Source organism: Stenella coeruleoalba (genome assembly GCF_951394435.1).
Source record: "Stenella coeruleoalba genome assembly, chromosome: 12".
Lineage (NCBI taxonomy): Eukaryota > Metazoa > Chordata > Mammalia > Artiodactyla > Delphinidae > Stenella > Stenella coeruleoalba.
In genome coordinates, this window is record NC_137158.1 from 86,661,626 (window position 1) to 86,687,509 (window position 25,884).

At 42.9% G+C, this 25,884-nt stretch overlaps 1 protein-coding gene across 1 annotated transcript; it reads right to left on the reverse strand.

Moving 5' to 3' along the window:
* Positions 1–1,220: 1,220 nt before the first annotated feature.
* On the reverse strand, positions 1,221–24,341 carry LOC307195575 (uncharacterized protein C6orf118; the record flags this gene model as incomplete). The annotated part of the gene is made up of 10 exons (XM_079939750.1): positions 1,221–1,278; positions 2,628–2,689; positions 3,235–3,288; positions 5,509–5,690; positions 8,585–8,643; positions 11,467–11,591; positions 13,969–14,028; positions 15,099–15,221; positions 16,314–16,987; positions 24,317–24,341. The coding sequence occupies 10 exons, from the start codon at positions 24,339–24,341 to the stop codon at positions 1,221–1,223; spliced, it is 1,422 nt and encodes a 473-aa protein (XP_079795876.1).
* Between the last annotated feature and the right edge of the window lie 1,543 nt (positions 24,342–25,884).

Sequence of the window (25,884 nt, forward strand, 5' to 3'; positions counted from 1 at the left end):
CAGCTTCTCTGCCTCCAAAGTAGATCTTCCCTGACCCCGTCTCTTGAGTGAATAACTCTCCCTTTCTTGACAAGCAAGTAAATGCAGCTTTGTGTGTTGGTCTGTTTTTAGTTCCAGTGGTCTTTATGTCACTCTTTGACATTGCAGAAATTCATTTCCCTATATCTTGACTGGTGATGTGTCAAAATGAGATGGCACGTTACAGTGATAAGAGTTTAGGAACTGAGCAAAAGCCACACCTGGGTTTGGATCCCAGTTCTATTATTTAAGTGAACTTTAAGCAAATCAACTCACCATTTTACATTTTCATTCTCTCCCCTGTGTAATGGGATATCAGGTTCCTACTCAATGAGATTCCAAAGAACATAAATAACCCATAGAAAGCAACTTGTACATAGAGAACTCAACAAACATTAATAAAGTCTCATTTATTTCTATACATGGTAAAATGTTTCTGTTTCAGTTGCCACCCGTGTGTCTCTGAAAGCAGAGGGAATCAGGCCCTAGGAAGAGATGGACACCTTAAGGAGACCTGTGATGAACACACCTTCCAGTCCATAGAAAGTAAACCTTGCTTATCTCTCTCTCTCTAACCTCAAACCCTACAGTTCCAAGTTAGGGTTAAAACCCTCATGTTTATACCTATCACTGACATTTGATCTTCACTGCAGCCCTATATACAGTTGTCCAAAGTAACTGGACTTGCATTTACTCTGAGTGTTCAGACCATGTTATAGGCAAAGTGCGGGTCCAAAGGCTGTCATGTGCAGTGCAAAGCCCCATGGTAGTTTCGTAACGGCAGTAGAGCACTGTGTCATTTCATTAAATGGATATTTATTCAATGACTACTACATTTTATTAAATGTTTATACATAAACTTGCATTGGCAAATAAGAAATGTTTAATCTGTATTGCAGCAGTGCTGAATTTCCTATGCCTATCAAACAATTGAAAGTATTTTTTCCTGGAGAAAGTTATTGAATGGAAGCAGAAAATACTCTAAGAACTACTATTTTTATGAATATGTATACAAAGTAAAACAAATCACATGAATACATGTCCTTATTTCAATATCTTGAGTAGGATACATATACCACATTAATTTTATTGGAGATTAAAACTGACAAAATGAAATGTATCTTCATTAATTTATACCTCTGCAAACAGCCACATTATGTAGATGGTGGCTGTGAGTTTTCCTGGGTCTTTCTTCCAGTCACTTAAGAGTTATCTGTCTGTTTTAATTTTACAAATTCATTAATAAATTCCCAAAGGTTCCTTAAAATACAAAACAAATGAGTACAATGGGTTAGAAAAAAGTACATGAAGCATAAAAGAAAATTTCAAAATAAACATCTATTTAGGACACATTTACTCAAAAACTTAGAGTAAGACTTTGCAACCCTCCACTTTCTTTCAAAGGATATTTGTAGTAGACGTTTGGCCTTGAATGTAGCAAAGTTTCTCTCTCTACATATGGGCACAGTCCCCTGCAACATTTTCCAGGGTAAGTAGGGTGTGGCAGCAGAGGTAGATTTACCTTGACGATAATGATGTTTAAACGTCAGGTCAGTTCATTCTCACTGCCAAGACTATGGAAGGAATCTTCCCTCTTTTGTATTTGTACTTCTGTATTCTTTTCCTTTGGGGATAATACAAGGCCTCACAGAGCCTGGATCTACCTGTGTGGCTCAGTCAACACCCATACTAACACCTTTTCTCCTCTCTCTGCCATGTAAACTGGCAAGTGGAATGGTTCTGTTTTCTGACTCCTTTGCAGCTAAGGGTGGCCTTGGGATGTGGTGCTGGCCAGTGAGATATGGTGGAAGTCCCTGGGAGGGGCTTTCCTTCCTAAATACAATAGAATAAGCCCATAATGAGAAGCTCTTTACCACCTGTCCTGTACTTTCCCCTTTCTTCCCACATGGGACACGGACCCAGTGCCTGAAGACAGCCACGCTGAGGCCCTGAGGAGGAAAACCATCCTTAAGGAAAGCAGGGAAGGAAGAGAGAAGAACCCTGGTTCCTTGATGATTTCATTGAACCTATGCCACCAACAACTAAACGTCTTTTTACTTGTTGATACAATAAGCTCTTTCCATATTTAAACCATCAATGGTTTTCCCAGGCTTTCCAAATCCTGAGATTTAAACTATGGTACCAACTCAAACAAAAATTAACTCTATAAAATCTAAACGTGTGTAACAGATAATACAAATCAGCATTTTATTTTTAAATTAAAATTTTCAGAACCATACCTGTATAGGTTGTTTCAAAGATTCAGTATCACTGAAAGCCATATAATTTGAGAAAAGAAGCCACTCGGAGCCCCACGCCTCCCCACCTTCCTGATCCCTGTCCATGAGGATTCACCCTCAATCCATCAGCTTTGTCCAAAGAATTTATTTCTAGATTGCTGAATAATATATACAGTGGAGCTTGAAATCTTGGACTAAGCATTCTTAAGCACTGGAAAGGATGTGTGACATGCATGTGTGAAGTGAACACTCAGGAATGCAAACACTTCAAAAGTACCGTCCAGTGTAATCTAGTTGTAAATGGACGATCTTGATAGTTTCAACATCAGATTATTATGACAGTTCCTTTCCCAGGGCATCAGTACTCACTGTTGCTCCCCCTCACTCAGCTTGCTCTTCCCCATGATCCGCTTCACATGGTTTTCAATAAACTACCAAGAATCAGAAATCACTTGGTCATGTATAATGCGTGATACTGCTCATGGGTAATGGCGGTGACGTTGCCGATTACATCCAAATGCATTACCACTTCTAGATCAGGCATAGCATACTACTTCATACTGTATATAATACATATGTAATCAAGGCAGCACTACCATCTACGAAACAACAAATTGTTACCATGCATTTCGGAGGGCTATCCTGGAAAGTCATTAAGGGAGCCAGTTCATTACATTCCTTGTCACCAAATAAACTTATTACAATTAATTTTTATGTGCAGAGGGGTTAGAGAAATGGTCAATTCTGATTGACACATTCAACTATTAAAAAAAGAATGCTTTTCTTTTCATTAATACATTAGTTTACACCTGTCCAGTTTTAAGCTAATGTCTGCATAGCGAGATATTCCCGGCATGAGAGAAAGTTATCGTTTAGAAAGATTATGCATATACTTTCATATTTGGTTTATGACGTAGTACGAGAAGGCACTAGGGGGAATATTTTTATTGAAAAATATAGATTTGCACAAACTTACTTGTATTTTCTTCTTTAAAATTTTATTTTCTGTCTCCAAGTTTATAGTTTCAGTCTGAAGGAAAAATGGTTTGAAAAGAAAGATACTTGGTTAAGAATATTTGTTAAATATTTTTCCCCATTTATGGAACAAAAAGTGTTACGTGAATGCTGTTATTCTAATTTCAAAAGTATTCAGCAGCACACCACTTAAAAACAATGAATAAACAAAGCATGACTTGAAGGACATTTATTAAAACAGAAAGATCCTGGCCCTCTGGGTCAAAAACTAGAGAAGGTGGAAGCTGATGTTGCAAAAAACTGGAGAAGCTTAGGGAAGTTCCAGAGTAGAAGAGTTACTCATCTATCAGAGCTAATAATGGAATTTTTAAGATAGCCAGATACAGTATAAAAATACAAACAGCAATAAGTCACATAATATCAGTGTTAACTGATTATAAACTGTAATGATAAGAAAAAAATTTTGAGTTGCCATTCACAATAGTAACAGATACCAAAACGTCGCAAGAACAAAAGTAATAAAACATATTTAAGACCAATGCATTAAAATAAACAAATACAAAATGATCCTAGATGGAGTGCTCACATTGTAAAGCTGTCACTTCTTCCCTAATGAATTTCTAATTCATTAGAAGCACAATAAAAATACCAAGAGTATTATTACTGAAACTGAAAAATCAGTTAATACTGTAAATGACAATATCCAAGATAACTGTGAGCAAAATAATGATGAAGAAAGGATATCTGCTCTTCCAGATATCCACCATATTGAAAAGGATTCACCATTGCATCATGAGGCTGGATAATGTAAATTAAGAAGTCGGGCTGACTTTAAATCCTAATTCTACTACTTGATGCCGTGAGCTTAATCAAGTTACTTAGTATACCTGTGCCTTGGTTTCCCTATCTGAAAAAGAGGGTTACTAACAGCATCTATCTCTTAGGGTTGTTGGGAACTAAATGAAATAGTATTTTTGTATTGTTTACAGCAATATCTGTGCATTGTAAATCCGTGATATGTTTAGTTATTTTTTCTTCTGGTTAGAAATAACATTTCGAATCCAGATCCAGATACCAGTTACTTAATAGGATAATAAATGCAATTCTATGGTACCCTCCAGTATCTGAATTAAGGAGCCAAATATAAATAATAAATATTTAAAGTATTATAAATTACTGATATGGAATAATTATAGGGAATCTTCTATTTCCTAGGTTCAATCCATTTAAAAGGGGTCTTAATTATGAAAGAAAAGTTTACATGATTTTGCATTATAACATGCTCACAATACATAAAGCTACAACTCGTTTTCACTGTTTAAAAATTCAACTATAAATTAGTGTTTCTTCTCAAGACAGTTTTAGTTTAAAAAGGAAGGGGCAGACTCTAAATGAAAACACAGAAGGAAATCCGAACAGATTATTTTAAAATAGAGAGAGAGAAATCAAAACAGGTTTAGACCACCCCCACCTTCCTATACACTTTATAATTTGACTTAAAAAGAAAAAAAGGTAGTACTGGGAAAATATATGTAACTCTATAACCAGGAAGAAAAGAATATTCAAATATCACTTATAAATTCTTTAAGTAGAAGTTGTATTGAGTCAGATTCTGCACAAATAAAAATTAGGTCATAACATTAAAGATTTGGGCATCATAGCATTTCAAAACATAGATCATAATTTATATTTTATTGTTTATCAAGAAAATGGTTAGCAACAATTGATAAAGTCTAATATAGTAGACCCTCAATGGCAGTAACTAATCCTATCTTCCAGCATAACTGTACAACTTGTATGGAGTCTACGTGGCTCAATAGTAAGTATAAGGACTTTGGGGCCCAGAAGAATTAAACTGAATCCCAGCTTTGCCACCTGTATTCTGTGTCAAGTTGGGCAGGTCACTTAGCCTCTCTGGGCTTCAGATTAAACTACATAGTATATATTAGACACTGAATTATGGGAGTAATTTTTATGATAAACATTTTCTATACAAAATTGTTAAGGTTTAAGAGATGTCAACTGACCTGAAAGAGATCCAATTTGACCCTTAACAGAGCTGTACAGAATTTTTATCACCTTCATTTTTGTTGTTTTAGCTGTATGTCTTAATTATTCTAATCATTTGCTATAAGTGTTTTGAAAGGAAAATATGTTTGGACCAAATGTTATGTTATTTATTTTTTCCCTATTGCAAAATCAAAACGCTTCATGTGTTTGCCAAGGTCTTCCAGCAAAAGAACAATGTAAACATTCAAATAAACAATTTGCATACCTCTAAGCTTTTAATCTTTTTCTCGGTGATATGCAAAATTCCAGTATGAACCAAAGTTGTTTTAATTTCTCTTTCAAGAGCTTGAATTTCATCCCATTTATTAAGCACTTCACACCTCTTTTTTTCAACCTTCTCAATAAGAGTAAGGCACTCCTCCTTCATTACATTTTTCTCAGGTGATTCTGGAATATTTTATAAAAGCAAAGTATTCTATGTTTAATACCTTAGTCCTTATTAACAACATTATGTATTAACAATATTATGTATGTTGCATAGAGTTATAAACTATAATGTAACTGAAACTTCAAGCACATCCATAAAAATTATCTGATCCAAGTTAAGTATATGTATTTCATTGCCTTGGTATCTATATATTTTTCTATGTTGTGAATCTTTTCCTATTAAAAATATAAACAGTAAAGGCATAGCAACTGAGATAAAAGGAAAAAATTATCTGATCCAAGAATGGGGGGATTACTCCTTTAGTTCATTTATGTAATTGATGAGTATTTATTGAGTGCCTAACACAGTGTGGGGAAGATGCGTGGATGGATGACTTTACCAGAGACGTGTGACTAAGTTGAGACCAGGAGGATGAACAGCAGTCAGACAAGCGGGAGGGTGTGGGGAGGAGGCAGAAGGGCAGAATTTGGCACATTCAGTAAAAGGAAAGTTACACAGTAGGCTGGGGGCACTGCAGGACCGGTGAGAGACATGAAGAAATGACACTAGAAAGGAACAGCGGGCAGATCAGGAAAGGTCTTCTAACCTGCGTGAAGAAATCAGTCAAAGCTGACTTGAAGGCTTTTAAAGAAAGAGCTGGGTTTAAACCCAACTTGGCCACGGTCACTTACTACAAGCCCTGTTGACATGGTTGTAGGGAGGAGAGTGAAGACGCCTGCCAGTGGTGTTCTGACTTGAGCTGCCATGCGTTTGGAGATGCCATTCATTGAAATTTCCAAGGACATGAAGATTCAGAGAGAGCGAACCCAACCTTGGACTTGTTGAGTTGACACTCACGTGCCATGTCCAGTAGGCAGAGACATATACAGATCTTAAGCCTAAAAATGTATTTTAGCAGGGAAGAGATTTAGAATCAAAGACATGTGGATTGAACCAAAAACATGCTGGGCTTCAATCGATATCAGTATTCAAGGAGTACAGAGAGGCGGTGGAGACAGAGAGTAACTCACTGCTAAGGCTGCTTTGTTTTCAAGCAGCACAGCTAGATTCTGATGAGTGGGAGGTTTTAATTTTTTGAGAAAGAATGACTACTCTTTTTTGACAGGAAAAAAGGCAGAAAGAGCGATCATGCCTACTTATACATAGGTAAGCAGGACCCAAGTCATTGCCATCACTCAAACTTGCCAAATTTGGAAGAAGGGAAAAGTGGGAAGGTAAGTTTTGATACATGATGAGCTAACAGAGCAGAAACAGTCATTAAGCCTCTACACGAACTCTGAGGGGTACTACAAAATAAAGTCTTTGATCCCCACCTTGATCTAACCTGAGGGTTTCACCTGAAACAATTAACTGTCAGCAAAGAAGCCAAAAGGAGTGTGACCCAACTGTTCCTCTTTTTTACCTAAAGAGCAAGACTGTCGTGTCAAAATGGGGGGAATGCCACAGAAAATGTGTATGGTTGGAGAAGGCTTGCGAATGAGAAAACTTTAGAAAAAGAATAAAGGAGGAAGAATACAGGACACCAGATTTCTTCTCAAAACCAGTCTCAAAACAGGTTAGACTTGTGAGAACAGCCTCAGAGACGCCGAGAGGAGAAAAGTGATTCCAGGATGAGTTAGTGTGGAACAAACCTGGAGGAAAAATGACATTTGAGTGAATTATAAATGTAAACAGTAAAGATTAATGAGCGGCATACTTAATTGAACTTATTTTGGTTATTTAATCAAACTCTAAGTTGCGTATCTAATTTTGAGATAATTTTTAATATCTTTAAAATATTTTATGTTTAAATATCTTTAAAATTTTTTAATATTTTTAAATTATTTTGTTACTTCATAAATGTTCACAAAATGTAATTAATTTCCTGTGAACTGTGTGTTCCTGTTCACATGTAATAATGATACAAGAAGGAGCTGACAGGCAGAGCAACTCCGCTGTGCCAGGCCCTGGCCCTGTGCTCTTGCCTCACACAGGTCATCAGGCTGAATCCTCCTAATGACTGAGGGAAGCACTGTCACTGTCCCCAGTGAACAGGCAGCAGCTGAGATGAAAGCAGATCAAATGACAGCCATGTGAGTGGGTCGCTGTGATGGGCAGGTTGAGGACCATCTGCAAGAGAGGGCACCCCAGACCTGGACAGAAACTCATTGTTGTCTGGAAAAGCTAACTCCTCTGATCCAGGAATAAAGATGTAAAGGTTGTGAAAACCAGGCTGGGCTGTCTTCCTTGCTGTTACCCTGGAAACCACAGGCCATGGCCCCACTTCCTCTATTTCCATCTCACTTGGTTGTGCTGAAGTGTTCACTGTCTGCCCCCCGCCCCTAAAAACTATTATATATTTCAAGACACTTTCTCTAAAATCAACAGCGTTTAGTCCTTCAGCACTTCCTCGAGGGAGCTGACTCTCATATTTATATCATTTGGTCAATTTTCCTAGAATCTATTCCAAATATCTTGGTCAAACCTTGACCTAATTCTTGCTACATAAGGTCCTGAATTCATTCAATGTTCCACTAAAACCCACAAAGATCCTGGAGGAAAATGAAATGCACACAAGTCGTCTCTTGTTACAGAGAAACTCAATAACCCAAAGTGCCCAAAGCAGCAGAAACTGGGATAATGATCTTGGCCGTGACATAATCTCTTAAAGAAATCAACTGCTTCCTTGTGTCTTTAAAGTATTTCATTTAAACCACTTCAGATAAAATGAAAACTTACTGAATTTCTAAAGAACTTGATGGGGGAAAAAGGGAATAAAACGTAATAATCTCTCTGAAAAACCCTTTCAAACAACTAACAGAAGAGACCATGAACAGTGGACAAGGTTTGAAGATTCCTCACCCGAAGGTCACAGCAAAAGTCACGTCAGAAGATCAATCACACGGTCACTCACCTGATCTCTTCTTAGTGGATTGCAGCAACATGCGTTCCAGCTCCAATTCACTTCTGAGTCTACGGTTTGGTGAGAAAACATAGTGATGTATTAGAACCCTGTTTGTACCATTTTCCTTTTGTCTATTTTATACAACAGTCCTAAAATTGAGAAATAAGAACAGATCTTCTTAGTTTCTAACAAAAAAGGTGATTTGAAGATGTATGAGCGCCTGGATCAGTCAAGTTCAATAAACAGAAGAATACTTTCTTACCAAGATTGCCTAAGCCACTGGTAAAGGAGCTGGTCTTACAGCATTTATTGATATTACTTTGTGACTTGAATTTTTAAGAAGCAAGGGGGTAAAAAACCTAGCATTTTACACTCTGAAGCCAATAATGAAACAATGAGTCCAATAGTGGAAAAATCCTACTGATATTGGAATACATGTTGCATTTTCCCTGTTAATTATGATTGTATCCCATAGATACAATTTACAAATTCCACTATATTAAATCCACTAAAAATAAAACACAAGAAATTTTAAAAAGAGGAAATAAAACCTTTGTTATCTCTTTGTATCTTCTTCCTCGTTCAAAATAAACTACACTGACTATCTCTAATAGATTTAGAGAGAAAAAGGAATCAAATAAGTCTTGCACATACTGAGGGAAACTCTGTGATTTGGTGAAAAACATCAGCACCACAAATGTTTTAACACTGCCTTGTCTACAAGGGGCTTGATGGTTTAAGATTTTCGTACGCATTAACTCATTTTATGACAGACTAAAAGAAACAGAAAAGTATTATGACTCCAAGTTTAAGAAATTAAGGTTAAGTGGGTTAATAATAATGGTGAAAACCTTTTCAATATGTATTTCAGAGGGTTCAGTCTCCACAAACTTTTGATGTGCTGTGTTATATGAGACTTCCCTGGTGATGCAGTGTTTAAGAATCTGCCTGCCAATGCAGGGGACACAGGTTCGATCCCTGGTCTGGGAAGATCCCACATGCTGCAGAGCAACTAAGCCCACGCACCACAACTACTGAGCCCATGTGCTCTAGGGCCCACGTGCCGCAACTACTGAGCCTGCATGCCACAACTACTAAAGCCCGCATGCCTAGACCCAGTGCTCCACAACAAGAGAAGCCACCGGAATGAGAAGTCCATGCACTGCAATGAAGAGTAGCCCCCGCTCACCACAACTAGAGAAAGCGTGCACACAGCAACGAAGACACAATGAAGCCAAAAATAAATTAAAAAAGAAAAACTTTTAATGTGTTACAGTTCTAAATTTACTTATGTTTCTATTTCACTGCTTTGTTTTTCTTCCTGGGGACTTCCATTACATATAAGTTGGATCTTCTTTGCCTGTCTTTTATTTCAACCACATTTTCTCCAACTCTTTTACTTTATTTATCACGTTTTAATTCTCTTGATTTTTTCTTGCTTTTTTCTAGTGCCCCTTTTTACATTTTCATTCAAAACAATTCCTCCCTGGACATGTCCTAGTTTAGTCTTGATCTATAATATAATTTTGACTTTTTCACTGTCTTTCCTCAGTTGTCAAATCTTGTTTCATGGCCTCCTCTTTTGCTGCTGTTGATTTCTGTGTTTAGGTTTTAAATTTATGACGCAAGGTTGTTTTTATACCCTGAAATGCTCTTTTGAGAATATTTGGTTTAGTTTGCAGGGCTGTGGCACAGTTTTCTTCTCCAGCTGTTTGTTGTTGTTGTCAGATGTTAGGGATTTTCATCAGCTAAATCATATGGGTCCTTATTTTCTGTTTTCTTTTTAGAGTCAGCTGTGTGGACACAGACTCTGCATTTTTATGGTTAGGGCTCCTAATTTGTGAGATTCTTAATTCAAGAAGACACTTTTCTGTCAGAGCAAATTATACTGTTGTTTTTGTTGTTTGGGTTTTATTTTGTTTTGTTTTGTTTCCTTTTTTTTTTTTTTTTTTTGAAGAGACGGAAAAACAGTAGTGGGAGGGGTTGTGTACTCTTTGATTTTCTTCTCTTAAGGGGTTTTAAATTTCTCTCCCTTGCTAATTTTTCTCTTCCAAGTATGCTGATCACTTCGTCTTAACCCTCTTCTCACCCATATCATCATCTCAGAATTGTTTCCTTGCTTCCACAGTCACTTTTATGTCCCCTTCTTTTGAGTCAGTGCTCTGGTGGACCTCCCAGTAACCTGTGCAGTATTCTCACTTTGGGTGGTTCACTCTCTCTCACACAGTGCTTTTAAGACAATTTTAGGATTTCTACTAACTCCATTCTTCTCTCTGCCCCAGACTGACCTTGCTTTCACCAAGTTTTGCAGAGAGAGAGTAGATAATGTTTCACTGGCACAGAATGTTTATTTTCTATTTTCAGGTATTTTGAAATTAGGACACTTTCTGTCTTTTAGTTACACTGAAGGCAGAGTTTTGGTTTTTGTTTCTAGTTTTGTTTGCTTGAGCATACTATGAGTGTGTCAGATTTACTTTCATCTTTTTTTTAATTCTTTAAAAAATTATACCCTATCAGATTGTGGTTTCACCCTGAAAGACTAATCACAGAGGTTAAAAGATTTTCTAAGTTAGAAAAATAACTAGGGCATTCTTAAAAGCTGTCTCGAATTTGCAGCATACTCAGCCCACAATAAATCCTCAGCGGACAACTGAAGATGGCCTGAGATTCCTTCCAAAACCTCCCCAAACTCCCCTCATAGAAACACCAGATTTAGTAGAACATCCTAGTCACGTGTGTGACGGTTTGTGCAAGACACCCGGCGACCAGCTTGGTGTTGATAAAGGCAGGGTGCCACACCCAACAAGGCAGGAAAAAGTGTAAAATATGCTTGTCACATGGTTTTAAGACATTGTAAAATAAGTGTAATCCCAGCATAGATCAACCCTCACTTGTCATTACGGTCCAGGGCTGCTTTGATGGCCATCACGAGCGCCCTCAGCTCCTCCCTGGCCTGGCCGACATCTGCGGTCCTCACCCTCCTCGTCTCCAGCCCCTGGATGTGAGTCAGCAAAGTCTGGGCAGAATGAGGCCGTAACAGGTGAGACAAACACAAAGCAAGGGTGAGGATTTTCCTTTTTCTATTAATACAGTGTGTTCAAGATGTCCTGAGTCAAAATACAAATTCTAGTCAAAATAGGTAAATAGGGAGGACAGAAGGGAGGGAGGAATATCAGAGGAGGGATAGATAGCCACGTGAAGATCTGAGTAAGGTATATATTTTTTAATTTTAAGTTTTTATCTTCCTAAGAAATTTAGAGTGGAGGGGTTTCACTGTTGGTTTGTGTGGGGGAAGGAAAGTGCTGAATAAAGTGCTTCGAGCACATTATTATCAGCACTGCAATTGTTTTTCTAATTAGTGAGAAACGATATTAACTCGATGGCTATATATGGATATAAAGTGACGCTTCTCAAATGTGGTGAAACAAAGGTCTCTGCCTTCTTAAGTGACGGGCTGCCAAGTTTCCAGAAGCAGAAAGAAGGATCTAGTGCCTTGATGCCCTGGGGAATTTTTCATTCTGGTGTTTGATTGGGATATAGGCATATATGTTCCTTTGTGACTAACCTCAATAAGTAAAGAACAGGGTAGACCCCCAGCTGGAGCCATTGCTTATTCCTGCCAAATGAAAGCTTTTTTCTGAAGCACGAAAAGCTCAAAACAAAGAACACCATGCAAACATGTGATTTTCGATTAAGAGCTAAGTTAGAACAGACTTCTTTATGAGGCTGTGATTTTTTTTTTCATAGACAAAGTAAGACATTCTTCTTCCCAATTTATAAGATAGAATTTTTAAACTTTACTGAAAATGTCAAAAGTCATCCTAGCTACAGTGCTATATTCTCTTAGTTTTGTAAGTAAGAACATCATTCCTGTAGCCCATCTTCCTTATTAAGCACCCACAGGTGTGGCTTAAGCCTAGAGGGAACCCCTGGAAGTTGGCACAGTGAGAGGAGGTAGCCACAGTTTATGTGGGCTGTTCGCTCTCCCCTGAGGGTAACAACTGTCCATGCTTTCCAGTAACTACTAACGTAGCACCCTCTATATTCCCAAGCCATTAACATCTATAGCTACTCCACGGTTTGGGACTCCAGAGAGTCCCATCTCTGCTTCCAACTTCCATGCTGTGTCTGTGTCCAAACTTCCCTCTTCCTCTAAGAACACCAGTCATTGGATTAGGACCCACCCTAACGACCACATCTGAACTTGATTACATCTGCACAAACCTTATTTGCCAAGAGGTCACCCAGCTTCCAGGTAGACACTACTTCACCTCATTGGGAAAATGCAGAATGTGCAGTTTGGAAGGAGCTGGGGAGGCATCAGGAGACAGGGACCACACACGAACTATGGCAGCAAATATTCAGTAAAGAGCAGCTTAACAACAGTGTTGGAAACTGGAGATGTTTGTGGGATGTATTCTTACTTTCATTTTGCTGTCATAACAAATTACCACAAACTTAGTGTCGTAACACAAATTTATTATCTCTGTTCTGTAGGGCAGAAATCTGAGTGGCTTTTGGACTCTGCTCAGGGTCTCACTGGGCTGAAATCAAGGTACAGGCTTCACTGCCTTCCTTTCTGGAGCTCCAGAGCACAAACTCTTTCCATGATCATTCAGGTCATTGGCAGAATCCGGTGCCTCGAGGTTATAGGACTGAAGTCCCATTCCCTTGCCGGCTGTCAGCAGGGTCCACTCTCAGCTCCTAGGGGCCTCTCTCTAGTCCCTGCATCTGGACCCTCCACCTCACAGCTCCCAACGGTCCTGAATTCTTCTCAGGCTTAGAATCACAGAACTCTGACTTCCCCTTCTGCCACCTCTCCCTTCTGACTTCAGCCAGGGAAAGTTCTCTGCTTTTAAGGGCTTGTGTGATTAGATTGGGCCCACCCAGTTAATTCAAGATAATCTCCCAATTCTAAGGTCTGTAACCTGCCGACTCAGACACGTAAGTGTCAGCCTCCAGGGGACACTGGCTGGATACACTGTAATCTGGAACTCACAGGAAAGATTGGGGAGATGCATACAAAGCCAGGAGCCATCCGTGTAAGGGATCTCATCTACCAGCAGAGAGTGAGGAGAGAGAGAGGGCCGATTCTGAGAGAAGCAGACACGCGAGGACTGGGTTACAGAAGGACAGGCCTGCAGAGATCACGGAGAACTGGTGGCCAGAGATACTGCAAAAAACAAGAAACGTGTGTGCCTACCCCGCCCATCCCTCACTGTTGCCTTTACCTGGAGTGTCCTTCATGAGTATAAAGCCAATGCCTATTAAAAGTGTCAGCTGTTCTAAATTATGGAGGCACAAATGGGGCTTCTTTGATTCAGACAGCTTTCCAGTGCTCAGGAAATAGGAAGAAATAGGTTCTACTTAAGACTTGCATGATTGACTGTTACCTTATACTGTTCTGTGGGCTGGGTCTTCAGAAGTAATAACATGTAGAGTTCATATTCATCCTATAGAGAGCAAAAAAGAGAAAAAAAGAAAGAAGGAAGAAAGGAAGCAAGGGAGAAAGGAGAGAAGAAAGAAAGATCCATTGGAAATGCGTTATGAGATTACAGCATAATGTAATATTCTTTGCATATGTAAGTAAAATGGAGGCTAAGGATGTCAGTTCAGATCATTTTAAAAAATGTAAGGGGCTTCCCTGGTGGCGCAGTGGTTGAGAGTCTGCCTGCCGATGCAGGGGACACAGGTTCGTGCCCTGGTCCGGGAGGATCCCACATGCCGCGGAGCGGCTGCGCCCGTGAGCCATGGCCGCTGAGCCTGCGCGTCCGGAGCCTGTGCTCCGCAAGGGGAGAGGCCACAACAGCGAGAGGCCTGCGTACCACAAAAAAAAAAAAAAAAAAGTAAGAATGCTCCCGCAGTATATTAAATAGTATACATACTAAAATGTACAAAATCTCACCATCTTTAAAGAATATTAACTATTGAGGACTTCAGGATAGAATCACAAAATACCTTGACACATGTACAACATACGACCTCCTGCCACTAGGATGCTCCGTGGATTTGGGTCCTACTGACCTTCCAGAGATGGAGATGTTCTCTGGAGGGCAGACCACCACACCCTGCTTTTAAGCCTTGTCTGTTTTGGGGACTTGGACAATAGCAGATTCCACAAGCAACCTAATTCCAACTCAGCTATGATATGATGGTCACTTTCACCATGAAATCACAACAAACTTAAAACTCCTTAAAGATTCATATAAAATTATATATGCATAACCATAGAAGTTCCTGTGTTACATATGTGCAGTTTATAAGAGTTTATCTACAATTAGGAAGCTTTAGTATATATATATATGGGCTTCAGGAGTGAGCTAGCTGGGTGTTTATCTCACGTGACCCATTTAGGACTCATGTGTCTGTAGGCAGATTCCTTCAAGGCTCCGTGAATGATTTTCCTCATGTGTAGGATGGACACCATGATACTCGGCAGAACTTCTGTGAAGCTTGAGCTCACGTGTGCAAAAACGCATGCATGGCTCTCAACTGTTATCTGGGAAAAGCATATTTCTCTTACCTTAATTTCTTTCAAGATATCACCAAATATCAAAGAACTATTGCAAATATCTTCAAAGACTTCTCCAAAGACCTGTAGTCTGTTGAACTCTTCAGGGTCACAGACACATATTTTCTGGAGCTTCTGGAGGAAAAAGAGAACCAGCCCGTTTCAGGATGACTTCGTTTTCCTTTCTGATTACTTTCTCAGGTTGAGGAATCAGACACCCCACGGGGCTTTCTATCAGGGGGCACAGGTCCCGCCCCCCAGCGTTGGGTCTCAGCAGAGCTGAGTGCCAAACCACCTGGGGCTGAGAACCTATGTTTGCCCGATTTTTCTTCATTTATTCCCTTGCATCCTGTGAATCAGGGATTCACTCTCTGCCTCTGCAGGGTCCTCAAGGTCCTTCTCTTTCTATCAGTCCTCTCAGCCGAACATCTCATCACTGGTTATTTCATATGTAGACTCTTCCCTGCATCCTCACCCTTCCCATCACTAAGTTCCACTCTCAGCCCTCGGTCGCTCACGGCAGCATGTCCCACGATGCCAAACTACCTTCTAAAGACCGCTTGGCTCCTACGTGGATTTCACCTGCATCCTCAACCCTCTCCTCGCCCTCTCTTCACACTCTTCCCTAGTGAGTTAGGCCAACCTCTTCCTCAGGTGCTTCTGCTGTCGCAGGGGCACTTGCTTGACTGTAGCTGCTCTGCAGCATCCATTACTATCCATTACGACATCACCTCCAAGGCACCACTTTCCAAACTTAACCTTCTTTGATTTCACCCTGTTACCATCTACATCGCGTGGGATATTCTCAGCCCTTTTCCAGCCTACCTGGGAAAGTAAGTGAGGTGTCGGAGAGCCAGCCTCCGCCCACAATCTTTATTTATTTATTTATTTATTTTTGGCTGTGTTGGGTCTTCGTTTCTGTGCGAGGGCTTTCTCTAGTTGCGGCGAGCGGGGGCCCCTCTTCATCGCGGTGCGCGGGCCTCTCACTGTCGCGGCCTCTCTTGTTGCGGAGCGCAGGCTCCAGACGCGCAGGCTCAGTAGCTGTGGCTCACGGGCTTAGTTGCTCCTCGACATGTGGGATCCTCCCAGACCAGGGCACGGACCCGTGTCCCTTGAATTGGCAGGCAGACTCTCAACCACTGCGCCACCAGGGAAGCCCCGCCCACACTCTTTAGACTCCCGGGACTGGCACCGGTACCGATAGCGTCGCAGAACTGCCCTCCTTACCTGCTCCAACTTCTTTTCATGGCACGTCGCCACCTTGCTCCCAGTGAAGTCCCTCTTCAAGACATCTTGCTTTGCAAGAACTTGTTTCTGGAAACTCATGAACTTCCTGTACTTGTCTGCTTTTGTTATGCCGGCCAAGTGTGAGCTGAGGTACTGGAACTCGTCCCTGCCTGGGGGCCACATCGCACACTCACGGCTGGACTTCACTTCTTTGTACTTCAGAACCTTCATCTTGGGCCATCTGAGCTCTTCTCTCTCTGGCCGTTCGGGGGCACCTTCCTCTCTCAAACCCTTCTTTGGAATCAAATCCTCCTCCGAAGCGTGGGAACCACGTGTCAGAGGGTTCAAATACCTGAAGAGTGGTGTGTTCTCGGCATCGTTTGGGCCCACAGCTGTGTTGATGGCAAAATAAGCTAAAGCACCTTTCATCTTTGTCGTCTTCTTGTCAGATGGCTTTTCTCCTCCCAAGACGTTTGCCTCCTTGGGCCTGTTGGCATTGGGCCAGTAATGCAGGATTGTCTCCAGAGGCCTGTAGAGCTTGCTGGGGTTCAGGTGTCCGGAGGTGTACCTGTAGACATCATCTCTGTGGTCTTTCTGGAGTTTGTTCAGAAGTGTCCTTAGACTGCACAGAGTCTTAATACCTGGTGTCTCACAGTGTTTCCACCTTAGGTAAACTGGGCAGGAAAGACGAGAAGAACGTTAAATACCACTGTAGCTCCACAAAGAGGCTGTAAGAGGGCTGTGTGCATTGGCTGAGCGGGCATATACCTCTCCCAGAGCAGGACCCACACATACAGAGAGGAGAGAGTACAGGCCAGTCTGACTGCAGACGAAGGGTGAACCAGGGCACGGGATGGGCAGCTGCCCTCAGAAAGCCCAGGACCCGCAAAGCCAGGAGGAAGGAAAAGGGGATTCTGATCCGACGGGGAATTTCTTACTCTCTTAGCAAAGGCTCTAGAAGAAAAATCTAAAGGCATGGTCATAATTCTTAATGACGCTTGAAGACAGCTATGCTAGGGAATAAGTAAAGGTGTTTCTCTTTCTCCCTTAAAACTGAACATCTCAGGAGTCCTTGAGCAAACCGATCCGTGACTGATGAGGCGTTCACACATCCCCCGCCCCGCGTAGGAAGGAAACGAGCCACAGAGTGAAACCTGCGGCTGTGTTGACAGGGGCCCCAGCTCCCTCCACAAAGGGTCCGGAGGTAGGAGTCCGTTTGGGCACTGGGAAACGCCGGCCTTCTGAATCAGTTCCTAACTGTGTGAGCGCAAAGACCTTACATAACCTCTCTGAGGCAGCCCCGTCCTCTGCACGATGAGGAGAGCCGTCCTCCTCTGAAGGGCCGCCTGCCAACCAAATGGAGCTGCTTTCGGCAAACGAGCACATGGATGGAGTAGATACTCCGTAAAGGCCACCTAGTATTATCAAAGGACCGCAGTCCAGGGAACACCTTCTCACGCTTCTGGTAGGACAGGGGTGGCCCAGACTCCAGCGAGACACGGGGGAGGGCTTTCTTCCTGGACTGTCTCTGAGATGCTCACGGAGCGGCAGGCCTAGTGCACGACCTTCCCAGACAACGCTGGAGGAATCAGCCAGCAGACGTCATCGTATCACTGCCTTGTTACCCGAGCTGGGAGGGGCCCTGGGAACAAGGCAGTGAACCAGGCCCATCGGGGCCCTTGAGGGCCTGTCCTGAGCTCTCAGAGGCCCAGGATTCACCTACATCCACACCTGCCACACCCCCTCAATCCACACGACAGGCCCGCCTGTAACTAGGCCCCTTTGGTGACAGGGAAGCCGAGGGGAGTTTTGTGATCAACTCAAGTCCCGGCACCTGACAGGTGGCCGCGTTGATTTCTGAATGCAGCAACTTTACCCTAACTGTTGGGTTCTTCCCTCATTCCACAAGGGCTCGAGCAAAGGGGGCCAGGGCAGGGCTTTCTGGGACCCACACCAAACCCCTTCCTCTGGCCAATCCACGTCTGAAAGCAGGACCATAAATCAGGACATGTCATTGTCTCCATTGCCACCTGAGAGAAGAAATGAGGGCCCAGAGGGTATGAGGAGGGGTAACAGCGACTCGTGCTGCGTGGCGAAGCCCCCTACGTCCAGAAGCTTCACACCACCAGACTAGCTCACTACTCCATGGTCAGCACTTCAGCCCGCGGGCTGAGCTCTCCACGCCAGGATCACAACGAGGATATCAGGGTGCGGGCCTAGCTGGGTCCTTGGAGGCTTTGAGGGGAAATCTGACCCTGGGCTCAGTCCTGTTGTGACAGAAGCCAGTTTCTTGCAGGTGTTGGACAGAGGTCCCCACCTCCTAGTTGGCCTTTGGCGGGGGTCACTCTTGGCTCCTGGGGCCACCCACCTTCCTGGCCACACGGGCCACCTTCATCCCTGAGCCAGCAAGGGCACTCTGCATACTTCCCAAGGCCTCACCCTCTGACTCCTCCCCTGTGACTGACCTCATGTGATCAAGTCAGGCCCACCCTGCACTCTCCCTGCCGTGAGGTCATTGGTGCCATGGGACGCAGTGCAACCAGAGCGCTCGCCTCATGTTCGGTCCTGGGATCTGTGCTGGGCACGTACAGCAGGGGGCAGGGAACTCAGGCCACCCCAGGGCTCTGCCCACCCCAAGCCCAGAGCCCAGGCTCCCTCTGCACTGTCCCAGGTGGAAAAGAATCATCCTTTCCCTCCTGTGCGGTTGGATCCTGGAGCAAACACTTCTAGCAATGGGATCCTTGAGAATTTCCTTGCTAAGTAGTTTAGTACTTCCAAGAAACCAATTAAGAAATGTTAAAAAATTTTTTTTCAGCCAGAATTCCTTTTTTCTTTTTAACCTTTTATTTTATATTGGAATATAGTTGATTAACAATGTTGTGACAGTTTCAGGTGTACAGCAAAGTGATTCAGGTATACATATACATGGATCTATTCTTTTTCAAATTCTTTTCCCATTTAGGTTACATAATATTGAGCCGAGTTCCCTGAGCTATACAGTTATCCACTTTAAATATAGCAGTGTGTACATGTCAATCCAAGCCTGTTTTGTAAATAAGTTCATTTGTATCAAGGAAATATTAAAACATTAATAGAACAAGTTTTCAAGACAGATAATCATAATTCATCAAACACACCAATGCGTAAAGAAAGCACTAAAAAAACATTGCATCAGTTGGGCTTCTCCAGAGAAACAGAACCAGCAGGATGAATATAGAGAGACAGAGATTCATTGTAAGGAATTGGCTCACACAGTTATGCAGTCTGGAGAGTCCAAAATCTGCAGGGGAGGTAGCAGGCTGGAGACAGAGTACACGTCCAAATACCTCCTGCTGGAGGATTTTCTCTTGCTTGCGGGAGGTCAGTGTTTGGTCTATTAAGATCTTCAACTGATTAGATGAGGCCCACCCACACTATGGAGGTGAATTTGTTTTATTCAAAGGCTCCTTACTTAAACGTTCATCTCATCCAAAAACACCTTCAACAGAAACATCCAGCATGTTTGACCAAATATCCAGCCCTGTAGCCCCACCTAAGCTGACGCCTAAAATTCACCATCACACACATTAGACCCACTCTTTTTGGAAAATGGGAGGAGATGACTCAATTGTGTTTTCCTTTGTTTATTCTATTTCCAAAAATGAGTTAGAGCCACCAGCAAATTACTTAGTAAAATCAGTTTCCTACTTAGAATTTGTTTTCCTTAGTTTGCAGGAAGACTTGTGTCACTAGACTTGGAGAATCCAGATTCCGTTTCTCTCTGCCAAGATCTTATGATAAGTACCAAGGGTCCCATCTCAGCAATGAATATTTTAATGATTTTTCTAACTGTAAACATTGTGATTTGCGTATCCTGCCATCTCGAGCTGACAACCAGGGAAAAAAAATTGAAAGGGTTCATGGAAAATGTGATTCTTTACAAAATGATCAAGGAATAAATTTGCTTTAAGTAAAACCAAACCAACTTTTTGAATAGATACTGATAAGGCAGATACAGTAATAGGTTTGGGGGACTAGGTTTGAATTAACAGATATTTCAACCATTATTAGCGTTTGATATTTTTAAACACGGGGTGTTGTTTTTCAGTAACTCACCTTTTTCAGAATAGAAGCAACAGGTCTTTAACATCAAAATTATTAGAAATCACTGCCCTGTGTTATCTGAACTCTGGGAACCCTGGCATTCCATGGAAATCTCGTTGGTCTCTTTCCAGAACATCCTATACCACCTGTGTTTTCTGTGCTCTGTCTCCCCCACTTCCATCCTGAAGTCAGCAAATATCCTGGAATGTGTTATTAGCAAGAATTCAGAGACCCGGCCAGGCCAGGTGGGGTGCCAGGCTTCAGACAACCCGGTCCTTCCCTGTGCTCTGTGGCCCCTACCAACTCCTAACAGAGCCTACAAGGGGCATGTTTCCATCCATGTGGACCCTCTCCTTCTGGCTATTTTGCTCTGCCCCACCTTATCCACCTGGAGGATATTTAAAAACTCCTCTCAAGATTGTCATCTTTCTTTCCTGAACCCAGCAGACGGCATTGGGACTGTTCCCATACACTTCTGCTATGACTCTTAAATTTCCTCAAGGGAAATAACTATGTTGTATTCACACTAGCATCTTTGGGAAAAGATCAGGGGTAATTGTTTAGTTTAATGAATGAATGTGGAAAAGACGTAATGTTTTCAGAATTTTAAATAATAATTCAAAATTTTATTCTGTACTGCACACTGTGCGCTCTCTCTTAGGGGATAAAGCAAATGTCCCACCAGGAATCTTAAAGTCCGATAAGGAAGAAGATATGAACACCTGTGATAAGGGAGAATACAGGTGCTGTGGAAGAAGCACACATTACAGTGTTGACTGAGAAAGGAAAAAGAGATCTTATGTCAATTATCTTTCTTAAGTTGGTTGAGAGTGGAAGGCAGAGTAATGGTGCCTCAAAGATGCCCACCTCCTAAGCCATGCTCCTGACAAAAGGACTTTGCAGATTTAATTAAAGTTATAACCTTAAAATAAAGAGATTTTTCTGAATTATCTGGGTCCAGTCTAATAAATCCCTCAAAGCAGAGAACTTTCCCTGGCTGAAGTCAGAAAAGAGAGGTGGCAGAAGGAGAGGGCAGAGTTCTGTGATTCTAAGCCTGAGAAGGATTCAGGACCATTGGGGGCTGTGAGGTGGAGGGTCCAGATGCAGGGACTAGAGAGAGGCCCCTAGGAGCTGGGAGTGGACCCTGCTGACAGCTGGCAAGGGAATGGGACTTCAGTCCTACAACCTCAAGGAGCAGGATTCTGCCAATGACCTGATGATCCTGGAAGGAGTTTGTGCCCTGGAGCCTCCAGAAAGGAAAGCAGCCCAGCCTGCACCTTGATTTCAGCCCAGTGAGACCCTGAACAGAGGCCACCTGAGCTCACCCAGGTTTCTGCCCTACAGAACGGAGCTAATAAATTTGTGTTGCTTTAAGCTGTGGTAATCCGTTATAGGAGCAGCAGAAAACTAATACATTGGGACAGTGAGTGGAATGTAGGTTTAGTTGATCTGTGATAGGAAGGGTGGGACAGTGATGACAGGGTGGCGGAAGCTAGTGGCCAGCAGAAGGGGCAGCAAAATCCCTAGACAGAACTGGCATTTCAAGGACAGCAGGCATTGCAAGAAGAGGTGACGGGTGACCACCCAGAGCCCATCATCTCCGTCCCCCAGGGACCCTAAACGGAAGAAAGCAATGACACCTCCCAACCTTATGGAGAAGTGCGACTTCAGTTTCTTTACTTGCCTATTAAAGAAAGGATGACCTCCAGGGCTGACCGACCGAAGAATTGCCACCGCTGTCCATTGCACTTCCCACGGCTGGAATGCGGGCATCTCAGCCTCACTGGCACCGAACACCGACTCTGGCCTTCTACCCACTTTACCTGGTAGGGGTTTGCCTGGCAACTAATTTTTCTTCCTACTTTTAATTTACAGATTATGTACTTATTAAGAAATACAAAAATAAGGTGAGATGCTTTTCTACGTCCAACCACCGAGTTGTACTTTTACACGCGAAATGAAGTTACTTTATGAACTTAATTCTGTAGGGCAGTTCCTGAGAGTCAGGGACGTTAACACGGATGTTCCGGCAAAGTGGGCTTGGAGGTTCTGTCTCAACCTCATGAGCTCTACTCTGGACACCCACCTCCTTCCCGCCCACCTCTCCCGGGAACAACATTGACACCCTCACGGGACACAAAGAAACAGGTATTTTGTGCAGAACTGTCTGAATGATCGGTACGACGGAGGCAACACACCTGGAAGCAGACAGGAGCTTGACAAGAGCTGAAGTAGCACAATTAGAAATTCTTCTCCCTCCTGGTGTTGCGAACACTCGCCCAGGGAGGGGACTGACGCGATCGTTTATATTCTTTATAAAGAAGAGGGTTTTTCTTAAACGCAATTAGTATGTTGAGTAATTGCACGCAGAAGAAATAGTCAAAGAACTTACAAAATCACGTTTTAAGCAGCGAACATTTCCAAGACTCTTGTGCACTCACACCGGCTGCTGTTCGCCTTTATTTGTTAAGTTGGGCGATTCCTGCAGTGCGTTGACTGGGCCATATCCCTGAGACCAATCCCAGTGTGCATGTGAGGGAAGCTCTCGTTCTGGCTGAAAGTCTCCATGAGACATTTGAGGACGTTCAGAAATATGGCCCACTTCTGAAGAACTTAGGGGCAGGAAAGGAATAAAGACGCAGACGTAGAGAATGGACTTGAGGATATGGGGAGGGGGAAGGGTAAGCTGGGATGAAGTGAGAGAGTGGCATGGACATATATACACTACCAAATGTAAAATAGAGAGCTAGTGAGAAGCAGCTGCATAGCACAGGGAGATGAGCTCGGTGCTTAGTGACCACCTAGAGGGGTGGGATAGGGAGGGTGGGAGGGAGATGCAAGAGGGAAGAGATATGGGGCTACATGTATATGTATAGCTGATTCACTTGGTTATAAAGCAGAAACTGGCGCACCATTGTAAAGCAATTATACTCCAATAAAGATGTTAAAAAAATTAAAATATAAATAATGAATTAATTAAAAAACAGAAATATGGTCCAGCCACCCTTGAACTAGACTCATTACCTTGTTGAAGAAACAGTAATAGTAATGGCAAATTTAACGAGTACTTAAATTTGGTATCCTAAACACTTTACATGCACTAGCTCATTTAGTCCTCACCACGGCCCCAGGAGATAGGTGCTCTTACCATCCCCTTTTGCAGATGTGGACACTGAGACACAGGTGGTTAATCAGGTGTGCACGGCTCCCGGAAAGCTGCTTCCACAGCCCATGGTCTCACCTGCCCACTAACCGATGCACAGAGGCCAGTACAAATGCACTTGGAAGTAATAAAATCCCATTAAAATATTTTATAATTCAGACTGCTTCAATGCAACAAGTTTTCTCTCTGTCCCAAATTCATCTGAATCATCAGCATTTTCAGGCACGCTGTGTGATGAGAAAGCAAGGGCTTCAGAGTCCGAAGACCCAGGGCGAAGCCTGCCCCCCGTTTGTAAAATCACTAACCCAGCCTCCAGAGAGATGAATCTAAATCAGAGATGGGGACGCACTTTGTACGCAGCGGTGTGGAGCTCCTGTGGTTTGCGGTTGTTTAGCGAGACTGTGGAAGGGCCGTGTGCTAAAAAAAATCCTGAAATGTGGTTTTATAAAAAAGAACATACTAACAGCATCTAGAAATGTCCCCCATCCTCCCTCCTCCCAGAAGACACTCACACACACACACACACACACACACACGCACACACACACACACACACATCCGACCTCTTTCTCTGCCTTTTATTATTGGATTTTCTGACAAGTTTCCAATCCCCAAATCCAATCCTAAACCCTGGTGATCCAGGAGCTGAGTTGCAGCCACAAGAAAGGTTTTGATTCTTCACACTGGGTTAGAGAAGCTGGGTTCCTAGGCAATCAAACATCAAACACCAAACACGAAACACTCAATGTCCACTTACATTCAGGCTTCGAATCCTCAGCCATCACCACCTTCCCACTGCAGCTGCTGAGGCTGGGAGTTGCCCTGGAGACAGACAAACATTCCAAGTCCCTCCCCCAGGGCTCCTCTGTTGCTGGGCAACCAGGGCACACAGCCCCCTGCCAAGGGATCTCTCCTCTGACCTCCTCATATGCCTCTGGCCTTCTTGAACAGGGAATACTAGGTTTGCTTGCCTGTTTTCCTTTTTAAAATTCCTTTTTAAAATTTCCTTTTTGTGATTTGAAAAACATCAAAATGCCCTTGCACCCTTTAATTCCTTTCCAAAGCCCAGGAAGCCAAAGGTAAGTGGCCTTTCGTCGGGCATCCTCTATGGAGATGTACAGATTGTACAGTGCACGACCCATCCAACTGTACCTGGAGTTCTAGTGCATAGTCGGTGCCAGTCTCTAAATGATCATTTAGTCATTTTAGTGTTATTATCCCGAAGTTCCTAGTAGGGAATTGAGATCACGTGAGGTGAAGTAACCTGCCGTTGATCAGTTAGCAGGGAACAAAAGCATGTAAATTCACATTTGGCTGCAAAGTCCGTGCTTTTTCCTCGGGCTACCCATATGTCAAGGGAGGAAACTCTAAAACCCTCTTAAGATTCTTATCTTTAAACACTGTATTCAATTTAAATTTCTTCCAGGCAGAGGGAATTCAGTGCAGTGGAATGCTGCCTCCTCTATTCTCAGGAGACGTCACGCTGAGCAGCCCTCACGACTCCGCAGCTCCAGATGACAAAGGTGACAAATCTGACCTTACAGAATTGGGAGGATGAAGGCAGTGCCTGTGAAACATTCAGGGCACATCGTAGTTTTCTTTTCTTTCCACTGATGCTGGCCGGACACTTTAAATGTGAGCCTTTCTGAAACCATGAAGTTGTCACGACCCTAGCAGGCTCAGACGGCTCCCTAATCAGGTGTATTTGAATTTAACCTGGAAAAAGATAACGAAAATGTTTACTGATCTTCTCTCTCCAACGTTCACAGTATTTAGGCATCCGACCATAATGAGAAATGCTGGCAGGAAAGGCCCACATTACACGAGGCTAGCTAAGCATTGACCCAGGAGAGGAAAGTTCCCGCCTTCAGTTAATTATAAATTAAGAGCAAACGTGTGGCAATCCAGGTTGCCATGTTACCAACTACTGGAGATGAAACAGTGAGCTCTTCTGCTCAGAACCGCTTAGTGGTTTAGTAAAATGGCCGATTATTTTTGTAGACAGAGCACCCCACCTTTTCCACCCTGTAGGGGCAGGCAGTCAGGTGGCAGAGGTGTCCCCACTCCGCCCCACAGGCAGGCTGAAGCAACAGGGCTCCGAGGCCGTGGTAGAGACAGCTGGGGGGTGTCAGCCCCGGCTGGTGGGCGGCCTCCAGGTTCAGCCAGGGCTCGTTCTTCGTGGACAGCACAGTCTTGGTTTAGATCAGAAAGATAATGATACATTTGTCCCCAAGACCTAAGTGTCTCCCAAGTCAAGTCTTATGGACACACATAAAGTAAATTAACCTACCCCTTACACACTACAGTTCAGGGAGTCGTTGGTCA